This window comes from Peromyscus maniculatus, chromosome 1 (genome assembly GCF_049852395.1).
Source record: "Peromyscus maniculatus bairdii isolate BWxNUB_F1_BW_parent chromosome 1, HU_Pman_BW_mat_3.1, whole genome shotgun sequence".
NCBI lineage: Eukaryota > Metazoa > Chordata > Mammalia > Rodentia > Cricetidae > Peromyscus > Peromyscus maniculatus.
In genome coordinates this window covers 184,320,742-184,347,290 of record NC_134852.1, presented here as the reverse complement: position 1 = coordinate 184,347,290, position 26,549 = coordinate 184,320,742, and the positions used below count along the sequence as shown (strand labels likewise).

The following is a 26,549-nucleotide window of genomic DNA, read 5'->3' as shown; positions in this document are numbered from 1 at the left end:
ATTAAAGCATCTTCCATCAAGATAACAAAATTCAGGAGGAGTGTTTCTGTTGAGTTTGTCTCTGAGTGTTTTCCTGGTGTTGCATAAACTTTCTCAGTTCATGAAGTCAGACATGTAGAAAGGGGAGGGTACCCGCTGACCTCACCATGGAGACTATCATCTTCACTTTGGGAAAGTCACTGACCTAGCCAAGTGTTTACTTGGGGCTAGTTTGACAATTTTATAACTTAAGTAGAATTTGAAATGGAACTGATGGCCTCTGCTATCCAGTTGAAGGAAAAAACAAGCAATGTTGTTGCTTTGGTTTTGAGAGGACTCAGCTTCAGAAGCAGTGATGTTTGGAATTCCTTGCATACTTTCTGTTGACTGACGGACAACACTAGTCCCGCTTCTCACTTAGGAACATTTGGACTTTTCGACCTTTCTCCCCAAAAACCCACTGAAGATAGTTCCCAGGCTTTTCCTTTGCAGAGGGAAGGGCAGCTCAAATTAAGCTTCCTAGGGTTTTTTCCCTTAAAATTTGTTTTTGTGAATTTACTTTCTGGCTTTTCATCAAAATTCATACACACAGGCAAATTTATTCCCCAGAATATAGAACTCAGTAAGTCAGACTTATTGCAGAATTGAGATGTTTTATGATTTCAATTTTGTTCTGAGGAAACTTCCTAATCATAGGAATAATTTCTACCAGGGAATATTTCCAAAATCTATTTCTCTTTAAATTTTCTAATTTGGTATTGTCCTGGTACTTACTGCCAATACTGTAGTAATTTACTTATTTAAATTGTTCAGCAGCAATAAACCAGTTGGGATGTCTTCTACAAAGCTAATTCAGGGTTGGAGCAGGCGGCCTGGGTTCTAGCCACCAGCTGTGGCTTTACATGCTAGTTGGCTTAAATGAACTTTTCCAACTCAGGAGCCTTGTTGTCACAGAAAAAAATAACAGCTTCTAGGTCAAGGTTTCTATTGTCCTAGAAAACTTTTAAATTGGCCCTAACATTGCTGGGTAAGCCACTGGGATGGAATTGGATTAGTCAGGTCATTTTAGCTTGAATGCAACCAGCTAAGGATTCTTTAAGGACCTTACTCCATTTCTACCTTTGGAAGTAGACTGTTGTCCTAAGCATCCCCACCCTGTCTGTCTGTGACCTTTCCAGTGTATGTGGCACTCCAGGTATGAAAGATTGAGAGGATACAGACTGATGCAGCATGAAGTGCATGCTGATGAATATCATCCCCAGCTCTCATCACCAAGACTAACCTTCTGAACTGTTATACAGACACACCTCCCCTTACAATTTTATAACTTACACCCTCCCCTGTTTCTAATTGGCTGTTGCTGTGTGATGGTTTTATTTAGGGACCATTTTGAAAACATGGAACTTTCTGATTGGGGGTATTTTTCATCGCTAACTTTCCTTGTTTTTGTGTTTCACTCTTGTGAGTTTGGCCCCTCTGGCCAGCATCCACCAGCTGGATAGTTTACCATTAACCGTTTTACTCCGCTCCTTAGAATTAAAGCCATTTGGTTGGTATTAAGATCCCAACAAAAGCCAAAGTCACTCCCCCCAAAATTATTCTAACTTTAAGAATCGTGGAGGCCTTAAAAAGGGCAGCCTACTCCATCTTCTTTTGTACTTTCTAACTTTAGAGAAAAGATAAACTGTTGAGGACGATGTACTAATTGAGAAGTAAGACTACTGGCACTTTGGGCAACATCTACCACCAATAAGTCCTTGAGCCAGACTTTGAGGGCTCTGAACACCTTAACTCTGAATTTGTGACATTCAGTTCTGTCTTATGTTGCATACACTTGTCCTTCACTGTGAACTTTTTTTGGTTTTTAAAATTGTAAATAATGTTGTCTCCTCATTTAGAATTGGACTTTCAAGCCACTGACTAGGAAAAATTCCGGGGAAATCTCTGCCTTTGTGTCAGACCTCACTGCAAACCAGGTACCCTTGTTTTAAGAAAGCACCATAAAGAGTATTTGCAGCCTGCAGACCGATAGAGCTGAGACTTAGGGCTCTGTGTGTGGCTCACAGCTAACACAGTGGCACCCCTGCATGTTTCCTGTGGCCCCACCCTGTCCGGACCTTGACAGAGAAGGTGGCACCGAGGTTTCCAAGCCAAGTTTTCTTATTAGAGCAAATGTAAGACCAGGTGTGGGGATCAGGGTGCCTCAGACTCTCCTGGACCAAAACCAGACTTGTGAGCTGTGTTTTCTAAGTTGTTTTTCCCCTTCTCTGGCCAGTGGCATTTTCTAGAAGCATAGAAGAGCTCAGTTGGTATTGTCTAAATAATGAGTTTGGTCAATTCTAATTCTGTTTTTAGGTGTGTTTCCTCCTTTCATTTCTGAGTGGAGATCCACACTGTGGAATCTGATAAAGACACAACTTCTCTGCTTTGAAGCTCAGGGCTCTGCACAGTAGAGTTTAAGTCTGACCTATTTTACCTGCAGCTACTCCAGGCCTCTGTAAATGCCTCAAGCTCATAGCATACACTTTCCAATTCTTTTACTTCTACATGTGTCTCCTCCAGTGGTTGCTTTTTGTTTCGTTTTGTTAGTTAATTTTCCTTAAAGGAGAAAATGATGCCATGTTCACCTCTCCCACTTGTGTCCTGATGTCTGTGACAGAGCCTGGCACGTATAAATACAGTGTGTTCATTTAAAATCTGTCCATTCATTCAACTTGGACTTCACTGAGCAGCCTACTGTATGCCAGCAGCGCTAGGGCCTGGGGGATGCTGCAGGGATGAGAGTGACGTGAAGTGATTAGTCTGGGCAGAGTGAGGCAGTCAGTGAAGAGCTGAGGATATGACATCAGCTAGTGTAAGGGAGCTAGAGACTGTGAGTCAGCATGAGGGCTCAGGAGTGTCGGAAATAGGGCAGCAGTGATCCTTTCAGATTGGGTAATTGTGAAAGGCCACTGATGAGACAGCAGTTCATTCAGCAGACCCGTGAATCAGATGAAAGAATCCCAAGTAGGTATCTGAGAAAGAACGTTCCAGATAGGAGACATAGCAAGTGTTTGGAGGGTGGGTTTATTTCCGTAGCTTAGTTGAGCCCCGAAGTATTTATAATGGCCTAGCAAGCTGGAGGAGAGCTATGATTGATATATAAGAGTCCAGTGAGATACAGACAGGGTCTCAAATGGAACCAGTAGAGTGTGGATTTAATGTCAAGTGTGATAAACCACTGACATGATACAAACACACTTACGTTGTGGAAGGGTTATGTAGGGTCAGCAAGATGCTCAGTTACGGCATTTACTACCAAGTCTTAAAACTGGAGTTTGGATCTCGGAATCCATATAGTTGAAGAGGAGAACCAACGCCCACAAGTTGTCCTATGACCTACACACACACACACACACACACACACACACACACACCAGATAGATAAATAAATAAATATGATATGGCTGCTTTGTAGATAATAGGATAGCAAGAGTTGAATCCAGAGAATTATTTGTGACACCCATTGCCATAGTGAACAAAACTGGTTTTTGTTAGAGTTTATTTCTCACACAAAGCCTTAGAGCTGCCCACGAAGCCCTGATTTTTATGTTATTTAAAGAGAGCAATTCCACTAATTCAGGGGTACTCACAGCTGTGCTTGAATATATTTTCATTGGAAGAAAGTCAAGTAGTCTATACAAACATTGCAGCTTGGATGGAAAGGTATCCTGGCCGTTGGGAGCCAAGGAAGACCATAGAGTCACTGTAAGCATGGCGGCTTACAGCCCTCCTCCAGGGAAAGAGTTCCCAATAGTGTCACAGCTCTGCTTCTGGCAGGGGCGTTTTCCCCCAGCAAAATGGTTAGAGCTCTGCTCCCCCCTGATCCGGTGCTGGAAAATGTTACAGCTCCACTTAAGCCAGTCCTCCCACCCCACCAAGTGTAACAATTCTGTTATGCCAGGGGAAAGTTTCCCCAGAAGCAGTGTTACAGTTCTGCTTTAGTCCGGTCCGCTCCAGCTCTGGGAAAGTTGTTGTTACAGTTGGGCTCTGCTAGCGAAAATGTCACACTGCACAACAAACGTCTCGAGATTGATTGGCAAAGAAGAATCCAGGAGGGTGGCTGCCTCTAGGATGAGAAGCCGCAGCAAATTGAACAGGGTACAGAGCCTATATAGGGTTTCTTGGGCAGGCGGGGGAGGGAGACTTTCCGGGATGGCTGGCTTGGGATTGGTGGAATTTTGTGGTCTGATTCTAGGGCAAGCTCAGGGATTATTGGAATCTTGTGCTGAAGGGACTTCAGGAATTGGTGGGATTCTGCAGCCTGACTCTAGGGCAAACTCAGGAATTGATGGGATTTCAAGCCATGGGGTCCTGGGGTCGAGTCAAGGTCAGAGTGTTTTTCCTTGACTCTTTTCACTCTGCTGTCTATATCCTGTACTGTTTTCTGTCACAGTTTGGGTGTTAGATGTTCACCTACAAAGTGCAGAGTAAATCAGTTTGTTCAGTGAGGGACAGATTGTGTAAGAGGGAACTGAATATACTAGTAATGACCCATTGGTAGTGTAAATATTTGAAGAAAAAAGAAAAAAACAGGTAGGTTACAGGGTGGACTCGAGAGAGCTTTATGGTTGAGATGTTTGAGATAAGAGAGAACATTACATCATAAAGAGCTGCAGGGTGACAGTGGGATTGGTTAATAAGTGGAAATGATTATTGAATGGGTTCTTTGAAAACTGATCCCAAAGGGAAGGAAACAGATAAGGAAAATGATTGGACAGATCCTGCTTATGCCTTTCAGACATCTATATTTAAAAGTATTCCCATGTGTACAATTTTCCAGTGTTGCTCTTCTGGGGGGTTTTAGGATGGGATTTTAGTGTTTACCAACAGTATGTATCTGTGGTTAGAAATCTCCTTAGAAAAAACTAGCTTTTTTTGTTTTGTTTTTAAGATTTGTGTGTTTATGTATATGTGTTTACCTGCATTCCTGTATAATGTACCATGTGTGTACCTGGTGCCTGAGGGTGTTGGATTCCCTAGAACTCGATTTGTGGATGGCTCTGTGCTACCTCTTGGGAACTGGGAACCAAAATCCATGTCCTTTGCAAGAGCAGAAATACACTGAGCCTCCCTTCACTTTCACTTTCAATTTTTAAAGTCTGTGTTTGTATGTGTAGGGGGTCAAGGAGTTGGCAGATGGAGCTGGTGGCTGAGCCCAGGATCTCACCCGTGTTAAAGCACCTCCTCTGTCACTGAGCTACACTAACACCCTATTTCATATTTTAGTCTCCAACCAAAGTTGTGGTTTGGGGAGTCTTGTATATTTGCTGGATTTCTGCCACCATAAGACTATCACATTCCCTTTCTTTTGAGACTAGAATTTAATTTCTGAGGACCAGATCTTTGGGTTGATTGGCAGCTGCTTCTGTCATTTAATCATTTAGGTCTGTTTGTTATTAACAGGACTGTCCACTAACATTTGTCTTTCATTTTGCCCTAGCTCAGTTCCCTCAGTGCTTATTTTCACATTAGCTGTCTATCAAAGTAGTCATTCCTCTCTAATCTCCAGGGTAGTTTATGACCACAGATACTGTCAGCACACAGTCCCTTGTTTTCTTGTCTTTGATGGTGATGATTAAGTAAAGTTCCTAAGCCACTTCATATAGAACATTTGATGTGAAACAGTTCTTTCCAGGTTCCTGTTCAGTAGTTTGTGTTCTAAGTTCCAGAAGAGCTATTTCCTATGGTCAATTCACTTTATCAGCTTTTCAGCTCATACTATGGTAGAGCAGATGGCTCTTTTCTACTTGGCCTTCCGACATCTTTCTCTGTTTAATTATTTACCAAGCATTATTGCAAAGGGTGTATACAGGTGTCTCAGCAACCTCCATGGCTAGCAGAGTGACAATCTGAAGCAGGCAAGAAGCTAGTTTGGTTCAACACAACTCACTAGTCAATGTTGGTTCAAACTGCTGGAGTCTGACCCCTAGTAGTTTACTTTAGGCATATTTAAGCACAGAACAATTTGGTGAAAATGTATGCTGGTGATAATGAACTATCCTGCATGCACAATAAAGCATGCATAAATCCCTTTGAGAAGCAAAGTAAGCTAAATACAGTAGGATGTGACTCATAAAGATGGCTTCTATGGATTGACTGAGAAAAACAAGCTTACCTATGGACTTGGGGAGGATCCAATGAGTCTCCAACCACAGAGATAGTGAAAGATCATCAGGCTACTACCCACGTTGGCTCTCAGCCTTTGGAGGATAATGGATAATGTATTCCTTCCCTTGAAGAAAAACCCTGTATGTTTAAAATTCAGGTCCCCCTGGTGCTTATCTGTGAGCACAGAGACCTCAGTGTACTGTGGCTGCAGCAGAGAACAAAGCAGTGCTGTAGAGATAGATTCTGGGGGAATTTTTCATTAATCTCATAATAATATCTCAAATGTTCACACCAGGAACACAGGTTTCCTCATGTCACTGCCTGCAGTGGTTTTTGACATCCCTTCCATTATCTGGTTATCTGGTAAACTGTACATAGTTCTCTCCATCAGCGAATGAAAGAAGAGCTCAGAGTAGTTTTTTCTTTTTCTTTTCTCCTTTTTCTTCCCACTACATGTAGCTGAATCGATTGTGTGTTTACTCAGGGTCTCTTTTATTCTACAGAGTTTCTTCCATTTCAAAATCTGCTCATCAATTCTAGAGGCAGATTCCAAAATAGATGATCTTTAAGTAACAATTTTTACATGAATTATAATATCATTGACTCAGTAAGCTTTTTAAAATAAATGGTATTATTCTTTTCTCTCAGTGAAGGTAACTGAGAATCTGTTGGCTTGTCCACAAGAACATATTGTGGTGATATATTGTTTACCCTAATAAAACTTGCCTGAAGATCAGAGGACAGAACAAGCCACTAGATTAAACATAGAGGCCAGGCAGTGGTGGTACACACCTTTAATCCTAGCACTCTGGGAGGCAGAGATCCATCTGGATCTCTGTGAGTTCAAAGCCACACTAGGCTACATGAGATTGATGCAGTCTAGAAGAGAAACAGAAGCAGACAGTGGTGGCACGCACCTTTAACACTAGTATTTGAGAATCACACACCTTTAATCCAAGCACTAGGAAGGAAGTAATATGGCCGGGTGTGGAGAAAGGTATATAAGGCGTGAGGAGACAGAACTAAAGCCCCTTTCTGCTGAAGATGCAAAGCTTTTTGGCTGAGGAACCCCTTTTCGGCTGGACCCCTTTCAGCTAAAGCCTCAGAGACATTCGGTCAGAGGATTCGTAGAGTTGGTGAGGTGAGAGGTGGCAGTGGCTTGTTCCTTTGTCTCTCTGCTCTTTCAGCATTGACCCCAATATCTGACTCTGGGTTTTTTATTAAAAAGACCAATTAGGAGCCGGGCGTTGGTGGCGCACGCCTTTAATCCCAGCACTCGGGAGGCAGAGCCAGGCGGATCTCTGTGAGTTCGAGGCCAGCCTAGGCTACCAAGTGAGTTCCAGGAAAGGCGCAAAGCTACACAGAGAAACCCTGTCTCGAAAAACCAAAAAAAAAAAAAAAAAAAAAAAAAAGACCAATTAGGAATTCATGTAACAACATATGATGGGAAGTGAAGGCTCTCTGGTATAAGCCCCGTCTGGAACTTTCCTACTCTAACAAACACCCTCTGGAAATGTATTTTCTTAACTTATACCATGGCATTAATTCCATGCACAAAGGACAAATAGAGTAAAAACAGATGGGTTCGGTGTTTATAGAGTAATGCTGTGTGTTGCTTTTCCCCTGAAGACATTTGAGTGTGGTGCCAGGATGTTCTTGCCAACCCTTATAGCTGTCATGTCGTGTCTGCTCGCTGTACTTTGTAGCAGATGTCCATAGTTCGGTCCTAGCTGCATGCTGTCTTGTAACCTCCTAGGTAAGTCAGAACCACCATTTTGGAATAACGTCCCTCTACTGGTAGCTACAGGCCTGATGCCTCACCAAAGCCGGCTGGTGTGGCCAAGTGTATTGTCTCCCTTTTTGGTTTTTGACCAGATTTGTGGCTTTCTTTTTGCTGTTTTTTCCTTTCGATTCTGACCTATCATCTCTCTGGGCTCAGGATGGAGATGCTTTCCTGGGGGCCTTCTCTGAACCCCTTGCCTCCCAGGTCCTCTGTGCTCCTAGCCTCCTGTACTCTCCCGCTTGGCCTCCTCCTCTAGTAACACTGGGAGATGAACCGTGGAGCCAGACAGTAGATTCAGTGCCACATGGTCAGACCTGGGCTCACCCTTTCTGATGTTCACCATTTTAGATTCCATGACCTAAGCAGTCCAGGCCATAGGAATTGTCAGGAAACTAGGTCTCCCTAATTCATTAATGCCAACAATTTGACCAAGGTATTCTGTGGTAGTCTTTTACCAGAGTCAAGTTAAAGGCAACGGAAGGCATGATCTTGTATGTAGTCAGGTTAATAATGATTAGTAATGCTGTTTTAATATGCCCTCCTAATTTCACATTGGAACCTAATCCTCAAGTTTTATGGTAATGGTCCTTGGAGGTGGGCTTTTAGGAAGTAATTAGGACTAAATGAGTCAGGTGTTTGGGCTCATCCAGACTAGTACACTCTCTCTACTTTGCCTCATGATCTCTAACATGGTAGTAATGTAGCAAGGAGCCTTTTACCAGGCGCCGAGTAGACTGGCACCAAGATTTTGGACTTCTCAGCTGCCAGACAGACCCATAAGCAAATAAGCTAAATAATCTGATCTTGGTGGTGGTGGTGGTGGTAGGTGGTGTGTATTTTATATAAATTTTTAAAAATTCAAATTATTCATCTCATCAGAGATAAAATAATAACTTTGAGTTCATGTTGTTATCTGTATCTGTGGTTTTAGGTGGATTCATTTTGCCTTCTATACTCTAGCATGCCCCAGAAGTCCCTTTAATCCCTTCTCAGCAGTCCATCACAGATATCTCTTCATATTCTTTCTCCCAGCAGCCTACTAGTGCCGTGACAGTGGATATGGGACAATCCTCTCTGGTTTAGTCTTGACATTCAGCTACTGAGTGCTGTGGTCAAACTACTTACCTAGTTGTTTCTTCACCTACAAGATGAGAATGATAGTAGTTTCTGTCCCAACATGTTAAGATGCTGAGTAGAAATAAATTATAGCATCCCACAGAGTGCTTGGTACTCAGGCTGCTGCTGTTCCCATACCCTTCTTAGCAAAGAGCTTCTCTATTCCTCCCTGTTCTCAACCCAAACATCTTGAGTTTTCTTCCTTGATGATGCTTTGTACCCAATACCTGGTCTGTTAAATCTGAGCTTTCTCACTGCCTCTGTCACTGCTGTGCCTCCAGCTGGTGTCACCTCCTACATGGGGTGTCCCTAGAGCCTCCTGCTGGTCTGTTTCACTTAGGTCACTCAGCAGGCAGCTCCGCAGCTCTGAGAGCGTGCATCACTCTGCTGCCTCAGGTGTCACTAGAACCGTTGCCTTTATGGTGGCCTAAAGGTTCTGCTAAAGCCAGGGGCTCGTTCCCAGACCACGTGGCCTCATGAACTTTGTTCCTAACCTTCTAATAGGTCAACAGATGGTTAGGCACACTGGCCACTAGGGTCTTCTTCCGAGGTGTGTCATGACTAGCCCTTAGAGCCCTGGCTTTTATGGGGATTCCCTTCATTCAGCTGGTACTTAAACCCTCATGTGCTTCAAAGTCTCCTGTGAGGTGGAATATTGCTAAGCAGAAATGCAGATAACAAAGGTGTCAACTTTCTTTGAGTTGGATTTTAAGAAGTTGAGAAGGCATTGCACATATATAGACATATTTCTGGGCTGGGAGCTTGGATATCTGGGTTCATTCTGCTATGTTGCCTGTGGAGATGCTCAAATGCTAAGTGAGTTCTAAATGTCCGTAGGAGAGCACTGATTTAGATTTATTCCAAGTTTGGTCTTGCCCTTTCGTCTGTTTGACTAGACTTTCTTTTGAATGTTCCCTGCAGCAGTCCTGAGTTCAAGGCCCTGAGTTTTCCTGCTTTGCCTTCTGGTACCCTGGTGATCCAGAGGCTGTAATGGGTGTGGAAAGTGCTGTGGGGGGTGGGGGGGAGGGGAGAAAAGTGGCAGAACTCAGTCTCTAATCTCCAGCGATTTTCAGGCCTGTTTGAATGGATGAAGCCATCTCAGCAAATATTTTAAATTAAAATGTGAATGCAAAAAAAAAAAAAAAAGTAGTGAGCATCTGGGCAGATTAATGCTGTCAGATAAACGAAATGGCTTACAGGGCGAATGTGTGTGGGCAGAAATGGGGAGGGGCCATTGGAAGCCAGAGACAAAGCCCCAAAGCACAGTGATGCGGTCCTCCAGTGCTGAGCGCTCCGGTGGTAATGTCACCAGTTTTAGAAACAAATGATTTTTCTTTCATTGGGATTGTAGAAGGGTTTGTTAATTCTTTGAATAAAGTTAAAAAAAGATAGGATGGAAAGAAACGGGGCTTCCTTCAAGGAGGTCAACTCTGAACTGAATATCTACAGCGGATTAAATGGCAGGCATGTTCTAGAAGGTAGAATACAGACTGTCCAGGTAGAGCATCACTGGCTTGGAGGTCCTACCTATAGTAGGAGGGTCTTTACAGGTAGGCAAGGGTGGGCAGAGGCTAGAAGACTTGGGCCTTTGCAATCATGGTGAAGGATGTAAAGTATATGCATAATAAAATTATACATACCAGCCACTTGACGGTTTCAAAGGGGGGCATTCTGAGTGGGTTTTAGGGTAATCTTGTTCAGGCTGTGGCAAGTAAATACCATAAGCTGGATTCTTACCGGCAACAGTTTATTTCTCTGTTCTGGGGGAGTCCAGAGCTGATCTACCTTTCCTGGATCACTGGTTACTCTTTGTATCCATGTCCTCCTCATGTGGTGGAAGAATACAAGCTAGCTCTTTTAAATAAACATCTTTTAAATAAACACTTATCTCATTACTGAAGGCTTGGACCTCAGGATGTCATCACTGGTGATTAGATTTTAGCATAAATTTGAGAGACCCATAAATACTGAGACCACAGAGAGAGACAAGATTTACATTGATGACAGACTGATACAAAGAGAGTCACTGGAAATTTGGGTGAAGTGGAGGCTTAAGAAAGAGAAGATATAAGGGTGATCAGATAAGTGAGAAGTGACACACTGAGTGTTTGAAACCTGATGACAGTGATAGATTTTTCAGTGGTTTAGTAATTATTGTTGTTATAAAGAAATAATCTAAATGTCTTGTGGAGTTCTAGGTTGTAGGAAGTATCACATAAAACATGAAATGAAAAAAATCTGGATTAAGTAGCCTTTAAAATCTAATTACAGTATAATATATATTACATGTATATATATATATAATATATATACAGTATAACATTATATATATATATATATATATATATATATATATATATATATATATATATATATATATATTACTTTCGAGACAGATTTTCTCTGTGTAACAGCCCAGGCTGTCCTAGAACTTGCTTTGTAGTCCAGGCTGGCCTCTAACTCACAAATATCTGCCTGCTTCTGCCTTCCTAGTTCTGGGATTAAAGACACACACCCCCCCACCCCCAGCTAAAGTATAATAGAATCTTAACTCATATGTGGGTACTCAGAATGGGATTTCTCACACAAGTTTAAGTATCTTTTTGTCTTATGTAATTATACTCAATTTTAGACTCCCTGAGACTCAGTTTTGCCTTCTGTGAAATAGAAATCATAGCTATGCATTGCTGAGTCATTTTAAGAACACATGGAGCCTGGGGAATGGCTCCCTGGTGAAGAGCACAGGCTGCTCTTGCAGAGGACCGGAGTTTAATTCTCAGCACCCACAACCACCTGTAATTTTGGTTCCAGGGGGTCTGATACCCTCTTCTGGCCTCCATGGGCAATAGGCACACATGTAGTGCTTAGACATATATGCAGGTATTCACACATGCATATTAAATAAAAATAAACAAAACCAAGTAAATGATACAAAGCTTGAAGGCATAAAGGAGAAATTTGACAAAATTCCCCACTTTTTTAATGGGCAACCTTTGACCTTATAATAAAGGAAAACGGTAAATTATAATAAGTATTTTGATGTCCAGTCTTAGTTCTCTTCCACAGCCTTTGTTTATTGCTCGCCCATTTCCCTGATGCACTAAGAAGGAAGGCAGTGTCCTTGTCCTCCTTTTTTTTCTGACAAAGAAGCAAATTTCTTAGGAAATTTATGAAAATGACTGAGGTCACCAAGCAAGTCTTTGTTGGCCAGGCAGTTGTGGCGCATGCCTTTAATCCCAGCACTCGGGAGGCAGAGCCAGGTGGATCTCTGTGAGTTCAAGGCCAGCCTGGTCAACATAGGGAGATCCAGGACAGGACCAAAACTACACAGAGAAACCCTGTCTTGAAAAAAAAACAAACCAACAAAAAAAGGTCTTTGTTAAAGGTAAAGTTAGCGGTCACATGAGTGGTGCTGCTGTGGCCCAGTGGTGAGTCGCATGGATTGCATGCTCTAATCACTGAGCAGAGACCTGAATGGCACAGGAACCTTGAGCTCTGCCCACAATGGCTCCCAGCATGTTGCACATCATCTCCCTTGTTTACTGCCTCTTGGTTGTGAATTTGTGGCTTGGTTGTGAATTTGTGGTCCACTGCTTTGTGTCCAGATCTATTTGTTTCTAGAAGCCAAGAACTCGCAGAAAGATTTAGGTGGTGAAGTCTATGTCAGATAAATGGGTTGGAAACAGATGGAAAGATTACAAAACAGTTCCAAGTCTGGGTGTCAGAATTATCTATAATTTTATAATTTCTTTGTGGTGGTGTTGTTTTGGTTTGGTTTTGGTTTTCAAGACAGGGTTTCTCTGTGTAGCCTTGGCTGTCTTAGAACTCACTCTGTAGCCCAGGCCTCAAACTCACAGAGATCCTCCTGCCTCTGCCTCGTGAGTGCTGGGAATAGAGGCGTGCGTCACCACTGCCCGGCTTATAATTTCTTTAAATGTGTTGGCCTTCAAGAGCTTGGGAAATAGAGTGATTCAATTTTGAGCCAAGTGCCAGTGACTGTGCTGGCACTTATCTACAGTCTCAGCACTTTGGTCAGGGAGGGAAGGGGTCAGGGTTGAAGGCCACTCTTAGCCACACAGAGATTTGAAACCGACCTGGGATATGTGAAACCCTTTTTGGTGGAAAACCACAATAGAGGCACGTAGCATACTACCAAATAATATTTTTCTGTGGATATACTTCTTTGGGCGGTGAAAAATCCTACTCTGTAGCCAAGAGTTGTGTGTGTCCTTCTGCTGTAGATTCATGGAAAGAGACACATGTAGGGACAAAACACTTTCCAGTACTTAATTGAACTATACAGTCTATTCATTTCTTTAGCCATTTTTCCTTTAGACTTTTAAACCTTTGTACTAAAGGCCAGAAACATTCTAATACTGCTGTTTTCAGCCTGGTTGTTGAATCACATAATTAGATTCTAAATCCTATCTCCTTTTTAAATTAGGGAAGTTATAAAGTTCAGTAGGGGCCTTGGGCTCTGTGGTACAGTGCTTGCTTGTATTCTAGGGCCCTGAGCTCAACTATCTACCCCAACCCCTGCCCCCAACAAAGCTTTATAAGTCACCTGTACTGGGACAACATGCTTTTTTCAGCAAGTCTTCATTGTATATAAAATATTAACAATTTTACTCGTATTTTCTTATAAGCAAATGTGACAAGTAAAATATTCTTGGAGGAGGTAGTAATGAGCCTGCTGTGCAAAACAGTAGTGGAAAAACCCCTATCTGTTAGCAGATACACTCTGTGGAGTGATAACCACTGTGGAGTGTGAGCAGATGGAACACAGACTTTGGAACATGAAGGGCATATTTCTGGACATTTGATGAACACCCTGGGACTTGGGGAATTAGATCCAGCATCTGACTTCTTCTTGGCATTTGCTTAATCTCTGGTAATATCCCATGGACATTCCTTCTATGATTCTTTTTTAAGAAAAGTTGTGGGGTTTTTTTTTTTGAGATTTTAATGTAATTGCATCATTTCCCTCATCCCTCTCTCTAGACCCTTTCATACACACACCCCCTTTGTTTTCTTTCAAACTCATGGCCTCTTTTGTCATTAATTGTTGTTACACACGTATATGTATTCCAAAATACATAAATACGACCTGCTTAGTCTATGCAATGTTACTTTACTTGTATGTATGTTTTCAGGGGTGACCATTTGGTTTGGATAACCAATTGTGTGTTTGTCCTTGAGAAAGACTATTCCTCCTGTTCTCAGTGTTCCTTAGTCACTTGGAGAGTTCTTTGTGTAGTTCATGAAGGGCTGAGGCTTCATGGTCTTTCCCCATCTACGTTTTCGTTTCTATTAGTGTCATTCTTGTCCAGCTCATGTTTAGGCATTCATGCTGTTGAGACTTTAAGGGTGTAGCTTTTGACATTCCTAGGAGACACAATCTCACAGCAAGCTCCCTGGTCCTCTGGCTCTCACAATCTTTCTGCTCCTTCTTCCACAATGTTCCTTGAGCCTTAGGTCCAGGAATTGTTTTGTAGATATAACCTGGGGCTGGGCTTTACAACTCTTTGGCTTTGTTGTTGTTGTTGTTTGTTTTTAAGATAAATCTTGTACTTTAAAACCTTTGACAAAGAATTCTAAGTGTGTGGAATTCTTGAATTTGGGAAAGGAATGCCTTTGTACATTAGAAGTACATACAATTCTTTGAAACAGAAATATTCTGCTTTTTAACCTAACAGTATGACCACGGGAGCTCGCACTGTGCTTTTCACATTGGCACTTCCTTTGTGGTATTCTTGACTGGCATCTGTAGACCATAGTTTTCACTTCTATTGTGGTTTTCACTAGACTTAACCAGAGGCACATACCTCTCTGACAGCTGTGTGTGTGTGTGTGTGTGTGTGTGTGTGTATCTCACACAGGTAGTGGGTCACTTTATTCCTCTTACTAAAAGAGTAATTAGAATGAGAAAGGACTTCATTTGACTGCCACACTCCCATCGGCATCACGAGCAAAAGTAGACCAAGTGCATAATGATAGCGCACCCACATATGTGCTGTTCTAAAGGGAAGACTTGTCCAGTGTTCCTACATTTTCCTTTTTGTTAAATCATATTTACCCAGGCCAAGAAAAACTTGAACTCCTCAAGCCTAAAGATGTGTTGTGAGCCATAGGATGTGATTCTAGCCTGTGGCTGAACAGGAGAAAGTTAGAGAGAGGGAAGGTTCTTACTTAAAGGAGACACTTAGGCCTACATTAATGAAGTTAAGTCCAAGAAACAGGTGGAATCTTGTTCATGTTTCGATTTTGTAGCTATCTGTCTATGCCTCCTCTATATCAGGGGTTTCCAGAGAGCATTGCCAGAGTTGTTATCCCTGTTTTACTTATTAGGAAAAAGAGGAGCGAAGTAGTCTCTGAGGCAGCAAAGCAACAAGGAGCAATGTCGGGGTTCGGCTCTGCCTTCCATAGTTCTTTTCTTGACCCCAGGTTGCCTCTGCCTCAGTTCCGGGTGCCATGCAGTTGTTTACTGTCTGGCTCCTTAAACAGTAGAAACATTTACAGCTTTCATGCACACGGCATGCTTAGCACCTGCCTTTTTGGACCAAGCACACTGAACATGTAAATGTCACAGGTACTACATGGGCTCAGACTGAGCGGAATGTGCACCACTTGTCCATGAATTGACGTCAGCTCAGACTTAAGGTCCCTAAAGCCTAGTTTGTAGCATGCAGATCAGTGTGATTCCTTTTGGGCAGTTAATGGCTTTTTTTTTTTTTTAATATAGCATCACTGACAGTGTTTCCAAAACTCCCCATCTAGATATTTTCCACTCAGATTTCAAGCTCTTGAGTTGATTTTGGGGTTTGTTTTGTTGGGTCTTTGGAAACTTGAATTAAATGGACCTGTGGAATTTCTTGACTGAGCATCTGCCCTGTTTTTCCCTTCTTCTAGGTCTATTATTAGCAGAAGATTTTTCTGCATAGTTGGCACGCTGTACCTGTACCGGTGTATTACAATGTATGTAACTACACTCCCAGTACCTGGCATGCATTTCAACTGTTCTCCGAAGGTAAATGATTCCTCCCTGTCATTTCCCTTTTTTGATTTGTTTCTCCTCTTGCTCTGGGGACCTTGGACTAAGGCCAAGATGAAAATTTATTCAGAATCACTTTCATCTGGGAATGTCCCTAAGCTATAGGGCCAGACAGCCACACCTTTCTCGGAATTCCCAAGCCTTGCCAGCCCCTCCCAGTCAGGAGCCAGTGTGGCTGGTGTGTGTGCCGGAAGCTTCCTGTGGGGTAGAGCTCCTTGCTTCCTGCCAGACTATGAAATGTGTTCTTGGGTGCAGATCCAGAAGCCTTCATATGTGTTCTCCTCCACTGTGACATCAGGCTGTTTCCTGTCTTCCCATCAGCCCGTTCAGCAGAGCAAGGCAGGCACACTCCTGTGCCTTGGCAGGCCTCTGCTTGTTCAGAGGAGGCTGTTCTCGGGAAGAATGTGGGGCCGTGCATCTGCTGCCTTTCCTTGGGTCCCCGAAGATTTTGAACCTGCCCTCTATCCCTTGCTTAGTGTTTCTGCCTTTGTACCAGGGAGTAATAACCTTTACTTTAGAAGCGATTTTAACTAAAAAAATCTTTTGGAATGTCATCAAATAGCAAAGACTTAATTCTTTAATACATTAAAGCTCTTTAGTGCAGTAAGAAAGAAAAGAGGCTAAATTCCTGCCTTGATTTCTTGATTTTTTTAAAAAAAACAAAACATATATGTGTGAAAAACATATATGTGTGTGTGTATGTATGCGTGTGTGTGTGTGTGTGTGTGTGTATACATATATATGTATATATAATACTTTATTTTGAGATCATTTATCTGCATTGAACTGTGCACTTAAATAGCCAGTTGCCTTTGGTCCTATCCCTTTCTAAGTCTCTTCCTGCTAAAGGAGACATCTTCTCAGAGAAGCTTCGGAAAGGGGCCTGCACCGTTCACTCTAGATTTTTTAATGGCATCTTCATGATAGAGAGTTCTGGATCCTTTTAGTTTCTATGTACGTTTGTCTCCTCTTAGACTTGGCAGACATTCCCACAGGGTGACTGGTTACTTTTCCAGCTCTGTGCAAGGTTCGCTGAACTCTGGAGAATGACTGTCCCAAGCATCGCACTCTATCAGCCCCCCTACTTCTCTGCACCTCTCTCGCTGTGGTCCTCAGTCCTTCCCCAGAAGCCAGCCACACATCTTGTTTTGTGAACGCTTCCCAGAACTCACTTGCAGTGCCCCAATTACAGAATTCTTTCATTCATTTACTTGTTTTATATTTGGAAATACCTTGTCATTGAGAGTCCAGCAAGTCTTGTTGAGAGTGTGGTTGATAAACAGAATGTTCTGTACTGTAAACTGACAATTGTGACGCACACCCAAGTGCAGTTTGACTCTTTTTTCTTTAACTACAAGTCAATTTTACTTTAATCAGGACTGTTCAACAAAACATTGTTAGCCATTCGTGATCTTAATTTTGGTGTATGAATTAAATGTATGAGACATTTATTTTGTCATAAATAAGGCAGTGGAATTACTTATTAGTAGCTCTTTTAAGATACGCTATTAGGTTTGCCCTTTCTCCCTTCTTAATTCCAGCAAGGATCATTTTTTCCAGGGATGCACTTTTTGGGATTCTCCAAATACTCCTTCAGGGTATCCTCTCCCTAGGTGATGCCTTTGTTCTTGTTGGTATCTGTGTGTGAAAATCCAGTGGCCTGGCCTGTCTTCCTCCAAAACAGACCATGGAGATTTGGTCCAGTCTTTTGCTTGCCTCCCCTTTCCACAGTGTGGCACTGGCACACTTCTGAACAAAAATCTTCTTGCCTTTCTCAACATCACCCATTTTTAATTCACTCCCGGGTGATCAATACCACAATCGCTATGACCCAAAGATGAATGTCCTGCTATCTCGCAGATCAACTCTTAATAGAGGCTGGATATTGGTAAAGTTACTGCAAAGCAGTAGCTAGATGTAGATTCTGAAGCTAAGTCTACATCTAGGGGCCATTTTCCACACCCTGGTTCTAGTTCTGTGCCTTTGTGACAGTATCTGCATTTCTGATAAGCTCTTCAAGTCCAGAGTTGGTGAGCTGTGGTTAATTAGAGTCAGCCAGAGTCATCAGTGTACCTAACCACAAGCCATGGCTAAGAATAGCTCTCGGGTTTTGTTGGTAGAGGCAGAGAGAGCAGGCGTTGCACTGAGGCTAACTCAAAAGTGTCACCCATGTGTTGGCCGGAAATTCAGTAGTGTCATGATTCAGTGGCTGTCTTCTACAATCGGAATGTTAAAAACGAACACTTGAAGGTATACTAGCACACCTTAGCACACAGTAGTTAAAACAGTCTATTTTGTAGACTAAGAAAAAATTCTGCACACAGCTCTTTTAATGCAGGATTTCATGTTGCTCAGGGAACACTTTTAATTTTGTTCTGGAATTTTCAAGTGTATTTCAGTGTAGAGATACCAGTGTAAGGAAATCTGTTACACCCAACACTCAGGTTCACTCATTATCACAACTTAATGTTTTTGGTTCATCTGTCTACTTTTTTTGTTTTGGAAGTATTTTAAAACAAGTATCAAACAGTGTCAGCCATTCAATCACTACATATGTAGCACACACCAGAAAACTGGACATTTACATAAGCATTATACTCTTGGTAGTCAACAAAATTAATAATTCTTTGGTATTGACAATTATCAGTTCATGGAATATCCTGTTTGTCTTGAAGATGTTTTTTATGGTTTATTTGCATTTATTAGGATCTAGAGTCTTTACATATTTGCCTGGTCTGTCTGACAGACAATTTTTTCCCTGTTAGTGAAGTGTGGAGCTCAAATCCTTGGTCCTGAATTCCACTCACATTCACATTCTAAATTGATTCATCTGTTTCTTTGAAATGTCAGTTCACTTGTTTCTCTCTCGATATTTTCTCTCAATGGGAAGTTGTCTTTGGAGACCTGATTAGGTTCAGTTTCAGCATGTTTAGCAGGAATTCTTCATGGAGAGAACATAAAGCTGTCTGAATCCAGACTGAAAAGCTGAAAAGGACCCTCGGGTGGCAGATTGAGCTTGAGACTCACTGTTCTGCCACATGCTGGAATGCCCCAGTATGGGCCAGTGTCAAAGGGGTCTCGGAGAGGTCTTGAGAGGTCTCGGAGGCCAGTCAACACCAGGCTAAGTGAATCAGAATAAAAAAGAACCTAGTTAAATGTCACTTGTCAAGACACCTTCACCACCACACTGCCATCAGCCTCTAAGACAAGTCTACAGAAAGCAGAAAGAACACTGGCTTGCACACTGGCCTGTAAGGCATGTGACAGATGAAAGTTTATGAACAAATCAAACTAGTAATGTCTTTGATGTGATCTTAAGGATTTGTGAGCGTCAGAGGAGACAGTGTCTAAGGGACTCTATCACTGTAAGATTCTGCAAGGAAGAAAAGGACGTGGAATTGTCCTGCTCTTCCATTGAGAACTGGACAGTTTGCACTAAGCGCTCACTATGTTTTATGAGCTCAGGTACAAGGGACGGGCCAGGTGGAGATTTATTTTGTTGAAAACACCTTAAAATTTACTTGGTTCAGGATTGTCCCTTGTGGAATGATATTTTGAGGTGTTACCATAAAAGGGTCAAGATAAGCCACTGACCCCCAAGATGGAAAACAGCACACAGATTAGAGCAGTGTTTAAGGGGTCAAATGGCAATAATTAGAAGAAGAAGTGAGAAGGTAAGGGACCGAGTTCAATGACTGGGTTTTACCAGTGGGATAATTGTTAAGTGGGAAGAAAAGGGGGTTCCTGACTTTGGGAGGAACACAAGCACTTGTGAGACAGCCAAATGGAGACATCTATGATGGGTAGGTTTGTAGTCTCAAGTTGAAGTGAAAACCAGGGCTAGGAAATAACTATTTGTGGTGGATCATATTCTGAATGGTAGTAAAAAGCTATGATTATAGATGAAAAGACCACAGAAAGGACATGGAATTTTTAATGCTCATATATAGAATTAGATGTTCAGCATCTGAGGTCTGTTTAGGCCTGTTTATTGGTAGGTTTTCTTAAACCTCTCACTCATCACTAAATAGCTGGAAGACAATTTAGCTTTACAATAGAGCTCTGCTGAGTGAGGAACTTAAACCTGATTCCATTTACCCCTATGTAAGTATATCTAGTACTTATCAGCATCAGAGTTCAAAATGGGCAGCTTGTAAGAAAGTTGTTGCAACAAATCTCCAATGGTAATGATAGAAATTGATCTCACAAGAATATAAGAGCTTTAGAAATAGTCATGAGGTAACAGGTCAGCAGGTAGCACAGGCTTCCCACTAGATGTCACTGCAAACAGTGATAAGTCACCGGGAACATGGAAAGAGAAGTAGATGTGTTCACTTCCTGGATTACAAATAACAACCTACCTTTCTGTACCCGTGGGTTGCATGTGTGCCGGGCTTATGCTGGAGGCTGCCAAGCGTTTGATACCTTGACTAGCCTATGGCAGTGTTACCACAGCTTTGCCCCAAGAGCATGTGTGGATGCCCAACCTCCTCCTCTTGTCAAAACTGTTTGGAATTAAAAACAAACAAACAAACAAAGATAGGAACAGTTGATAATCTTTGACTTTAGATAAGTTTGTATTTTTCTAAACTCCTTTGAAAAAAGGAAGAAAACACCCTGTTGTGTTCTCTCCCCAGATTTGCACATACAGTCCCATGCTAACTTTTGGAACAGTTGATCTGGTAGTGACTAAGCATTAACCTGAGCTACACAACGGTTCTGTTGTGGTTTCTGTGGTGGCCTCAGATTTCAAAAAGGAGATGACACCTCAACCATGGCATTTGGCAAATGATTTTCATTTGAATTTTTATTCAGGCCCCCAATAAACAGTTCACTGTCAGACAAGGACTGTGCTGGTGTTTGGATGGCATCTGAGGCTGATTGTCAGTGGGACAGCTGTGGGAAACCTCACGGCTGTCTCTGCTGCGGCTGTCAGCTTGTCTCAGTGGGAGATTTCAGAATCCAAGCTCCTCCTTGAGCTCACTGGCCTCGTGGGCTCCCCGTCCGGCCCAAGTCCAACTTTACAAGGCAGTAGACTCTGCTCTGTGGCAGTTATACCTTTCTCAGGTGGCAGTTGGGTTATTTCAGAAGCCCTCCACACTGGCATGCTTTAGTAGTCCTTGCCAGCCTTCTGAGGACTTCAGAAAGAGCTGGTTCCATTACCAAAGTAACTTGGTGACATAGTGTTAAATTGTGTGGGGCTTAAGTTATCAGTACTTGATTTTGCCCAATCTTTTGTATACTTCCCAGTTTCTTATTGTCAGTATAATTTCCCTTTTGTTTGTTCTTATTTTTTCTGTTTCTTGCATGTAATTTTCAGTAACATATCCCATCCCAAATATTTTTCTCTTTTCTCTCTGTTGCTATTCTATTTTTTTTTTAATTTTTAGAATAACTGTGATAGTAACAATGTACTGTATCATTTCTCATTTAAAAATTACTGGGTTTTTTGTTTGTTTATTTGTTTGTTTTTCAAGACAGGGTTTCTCTGTGTAATCACCTTGGCTGTCCTAGAACTTACTCTGTAGAACAAACTAGCCTGCAACTCAGAGAGCCACTTGCCTCTGCCTCCTGAGTGCTGGCATTAAAGGTGTGCGCCACCACTGCCCAGCTAAAACAAACTTCTGTTGTAAATAAATTTTATTATAGACACACTAAAAGTATACAGCAAAGGGATTTTTTTAAATTCACATTTCAATTAATTAGTCCTTTATGGTTATTTTTCTTACGAGTCCAACTCTGATGTCTGCACGTTTATTACTCTTGTTGCAGCTTATATATGACAAGTGCATTTTGCAATATTTTATAGATTCTCAGCTTCTCCAGGGTTTCCTTACTGAAGGAAGAGCATCACTCACTCAGATGGCAAGAAAATACAGATTGCTGATGAGATTTACAGTGGACTAGGACAAGTTATTTCCCCGAAGAAACATCTCTGGAAAACCTGTTGTGGGCGGACATAGTGTTGAATGTTAAGGTCACAAATGTACATGCAAGTGTCCCATCCACCCTGCCCCCGTGGGCCTTGAGAGCTGGGAGCCCTGTGTGATCCATCAGGTTGCTCCCTGGCTTATTCACGCCCCACTGTATGGATATGAGGGTCCCAGTTGCCATGGATACACAGGAAAGCAGCCATTGTCCTTGGCGCGCAGGCTGTACTGCTGGAGGTGTGTCTGAGCCAAGGTTCTGAAGAAAAAGTTAGAGCCTGGCAAGTGGAAACAGAGAAGATGGGTAGAAAGGGACCATGCAGAGGAATTCAGAACAATGAGGTTTAGTGAGCACAGCTGTCTGGTCCTCTGGTCCCAGGGTCCTGAGATGAAGTGAGACAGGCAGGCTGTGGGCTGATTTTAAAGGGCCTTATACCCTTGTAATGAGTTCCGACTTCAAGGGCCATAGGAAGCCTGAAAAGGTTTTAGTAGAGTTTATTATGTACCCACAATTAACTTTTAAAAATACATCTCCCTAGTCATACAGTAGAGTACTTGGGAGAGAAGGGGGATAGACTCTGATTGGTGCCAAATTATGAACTCCTTTTTCATGCCAGCTGTGGTTCTAAATCTTTAGTTTCATTTACTGCTAAAAACACTGAGTATAGGAAACTGCAGTCAATGAGAGGCCCGTGGCTCTGCCTAAAGTTTCAGAGCTGCCAGGGGACAGAGACAGGACACTGACCACACATTTGTTGTAGGTGATGCTTTTTCCTGGTTTCCTGTGTGAATTAGTGGTGAGGAATACCTAGACCAGGCTGGTGTGTCAGTATTGAGGGAGACACTGGGGAGGCAAGGGGAGCCTTACAGATATTAGGAGCTATCGACTGTGAAGAGGCAAGGCATTAGCTGGGGAGTTCCAGAGAGCCTCGGAGGTGACTGTGTGTGCATCAGGGGAAACTTTGCCCACTGACTCAGGGTGCAGGAAGGTGGGCAAAGGCACTTTAATCTTAGGGGATGGTCTTGGAGCTACCTGGACACAAGAGACCATCCGTGATCGCTCTAAAAAACCAGGCTGTTCTGCTTGGGAACTCTCCCTCTGGCCATGTTTTGTTTTGTCAAGCTTTGTTTCTTGCTTTTGCAATGCTGGGGCTCGCACCCAGGCCCTTTCACCTGCCTCTCTCAATGAGCTGCAGCCTCATCCCTCAGGGTTATGCTTGAGGTAGTTTGAGCATGACAATATCAGATTGCAGCAAATCGAAAGGAACTTTTTATAACTTGAGATACTTTAGAAAAAATTCATAATTGTTAAAGGTAAAGACAATGACTATTTGGTAGCCAGTGCAGAAATAATTCAAATATTATAATCCATAATGGGTAATACTAAAGACATTGGGTGAAGGTTGAGGCCAGTAATATTTCAATCAGTTTTTCAAAATCTTATTTATTAGTTATAAAGGGACAAAGATAACATATTTAGTGAAGTCTGGCAGGCATTGCCATGGCCAGATGGCCACACCAGTAGCCGGACAAATGGTACCAGGGCTTCCTCACAGGCGCACTGAGATGGAGACCACAGCCGTTCTGTTTATTCTGCCAGCAGCATTTAATTTGAACTTAAGCAGACTGCAGCATTCAGAGAAAAACTAAGGAAGGGGATGGACTTAAAGGCATGAATACCAGGGGAGAAGAAAACCAGCGCAGAAGGACTGTAGGGCATGTGGAAAGCATGAGCATGGCAGGGTATCTCAGTGCTGGTCCCTGAGTTGATCCTAGATCAGCGGGGAAAGGGATCCAGAGATGATGTTGGGGCTGTTGAGTGTTCTGAAGAGAGAGAGACTCTGAAGTGATTGGGGTTGGATCATTGTCGATTTCATGAGTGTGATGAGAACTTATTTTGGATTTCAAAGTGAGGTGTTATAAGACTTACTACCATGACACAGGGGAAAAAGAGAAGAGAGAAGCAAATCTGGTGAATACTGAGAATTAATGAGCCAAAATCAAGGGCTTCACTATTCATTACTCTATTCTTTCCATATAATTTTTTTTTTCAAAATAAAAACATAAGCCCATTTTTTGTAACCTCCACTTCCTGACTAGGTTGGCTAGAAGAACTTGAACATTTCTACCTCCAAATTTGAGCAATGTAACTTTATTAAAGGGACATTTTGCTTTAAACACTGGAGCGTGAGTAACAGATCCAGAGCTGATCCAATTTAAAGGTTTTATGAGGCCTTTGGATAGTGTCCTTATTAAAGGCTGTGAAAAAATTAATATTTTTGGCTGGTGGCGGGTTAGTGTCTTATTGCTGGTGTTGCTTAGAGACCTCCACCCACCCTGAAGCCTGCTTAGTGTAGGAACTGGTGCGAACATTGGAGGATGGAGAAGGGTCAAACCCTCCACAGCCAAGTGGAATAAAAAGTCATAGACGCTGTGTAGGAAGAGAAGTGCATAGCGAAGCCTCTCCTGCTGCGAAGTTGTGGTGGGTAGAGTAGTGTTTGCAGAGGAAAGCGTGCCCTCTCCAGGCCTGGAAGAGTCCAGAAGAGTCTCCTGAGCAGTCAGGAGATGATCACAAGTGAGCATCCAGCAGGGCTGCGGATTCCTGGAGAGCCGTCTCTGTTTTATCTGCTGGCTGTTAGGAGTTGAGCCTGAGCTTCCCTCCTCCAAAAAGTGCCTCAACTTGATAATAGTAACACGGTCTTCAGTTTCTGTGATACCAGCAGGTACTTTGAAAACAAGTAGTACTTCAGGCTAGAACAGGTGAAATGCTTCCTACTTGATTGAAACTGATGTTGGACACATGAAGTTGATAGGGAAAAGCAGGGAGCACAGAGAAGAGAACAGGCGATTTATTGGATCCAAATACATTATGTGCATGTATGAATATTTAGTAAAGGTTTTTGGGGGGAGGGCAATTTTGAGAAAGGGTTTGTCTGTGGGGCCCTTGGCTGTCCTGGAACTCACTCTATAGACGAGGCTGACCTTGAACTCAGCGAATCCATCTGCCTCTGCCTCCCAAGTGCTGGGACTAAAAATATGCGCCACCACACCCAGCTTAAATAAAGTATTTAAAATGGGGTTCAAGTTAGATGTATGCTCATTTTTGTTCCTCTAAAGTGAATCTGGGGAGCCAGTGAGATGACTTAGCATCTGCCATCAACCTGAGTTCAGGCCTAGCACCAGCGTAAAAACTGGAAGGAAAGAGCCAACTCCAAAGTTGCCATCTGGCCTCTACACATGTACTGTGGCACACTCATGCACACACGCCCATACACAATTATAATAAATAAATAGTAAAGTATATTTGTAAGCGAGACATGATGGTGTGTGCTTGTAACCCCAGCACTAGGGAAGATCTTGAGTTTGAGGCTAGTCTGGACTACATGATGAGATCCTGTCTCTTACACACACACACACACACACACACACACACACACACACACACACACACACAAATTCTCTTGGAGACCAATGTAGCATAATATAAAGCAAGGAGAGCGTGAATTGGGTTGAGAGCACCTGGTTTAAGAAGGCATAGGAAAAGGGGAACGCCATTAAATTTTATTAGAATAGCAACAAAGTATGAACCTGGAAGTGCTGCCCCCTTGCTGTTTCAGAAGGTGATTACAGCCATAGCATGCTCTCCGGGAGCCCGAGTAGGGTTATTTGTATTTGGCTCTTAGAGCCTTTCGTTCTGAACCCGAGTCGGTGTGTGTCCTCATGACCAGTCAGCAGCCCTCGGTTTACTTCCTCTTCTGCAGGATAAACATCATAACATCACTGTTAACCAGCAGACAAGCTTGAGATGGTACAAGGAGACAGTTGATGGGAAAGTCCTGTTAAAGGTTTGGGATCTCTGTGTGAAGAGAACGTAGTGGGTTTTTTATTTTATTTTATTTCTTGTTTCTGTAAAGCCGCTCCACTGCTGTTTTACTGCCCAGCTAGGTGACAGTTAAGACAAAGCAAGGAGAGAGCGGAAAGGGCAGCGTTGAGCAACGTCTTCCTGCTGAGCAATCTGTCCTTCCTGTTATTTTACTTTCCCAGTGGGGCCCAAAGAACATCTCATGTCTCCCTTAGTTAGTTTGCAAGGACCCGTTCTTGTGTTTAGAAGGCTGCCTGCCAGTTAAAACTCAGGGAACGGCATGCTGTACAGTCATTTGTGGACTTGGCTGAGCGAGCTCTCAGAGCATGTGGCTTCCTCAGTGGCAGGATGCTCAAGGCAGGAGTCCACCAATTCCGTTTCTGTCCCTGCTGTGAGATCCCTTAGCTGCCCTGCTATTGGTCTGGGTGTTCAATTGATCGATAATAATGCATTTTCTATTTTGGTGGGAGACTGTTATTTAGGATCAATACACTGCAATTTGCCAAAGTAGGTAGATTCCATGAATGAATGGTTGAAGGGCATTTTTATAAGGGGTCCTTGACAGGCCAGGGTCCTGGAATGTGACATTGATAGTATGCTCATACTTCTGTGAGGTACTTAGGCTTCTGAAGGAAGAGTGACTCTCTGTGGATCCGCTGCTTGGTTTAATCAAACTCTGGG

The 26,549-nt window shown here is 42.6% G+C and overlaps 1 protein-coding gene and 1 pseudogene across 19 annotated transcripts in view; one reads left to right on the top strand and one right to left on the bottom strand.

Moving 5' to 3' along the window:
• Sgms1 (sphingomyelin synthase 1) overlaps positions 1 to 26,549 on the top strand; it is a 275,114-nt gene that overhangs the window by 239,066 nt on the left and 9,499 nt on the right. For all 19 annotated transcript variants that reach the window (XM_076562260.1, XM_076562225.1, XM_076562263.1 and 16 more), the window contains one exon: positions 15,938 to 16,055. In XM_076562260.1, the coding sequence (XP_076418375.1) occupies positions 15,938 to 16,055 (118 nt within the window). The remainder of the gene's footprint in view (positions 1 to 15,937; positions 16,056 to 26,549) is intronic.
• On the bottom strand, positions 17,556 to 17,867 carry LOC121823407 (cytochrome c, somatic pseudogene; annotated as a pseudogene).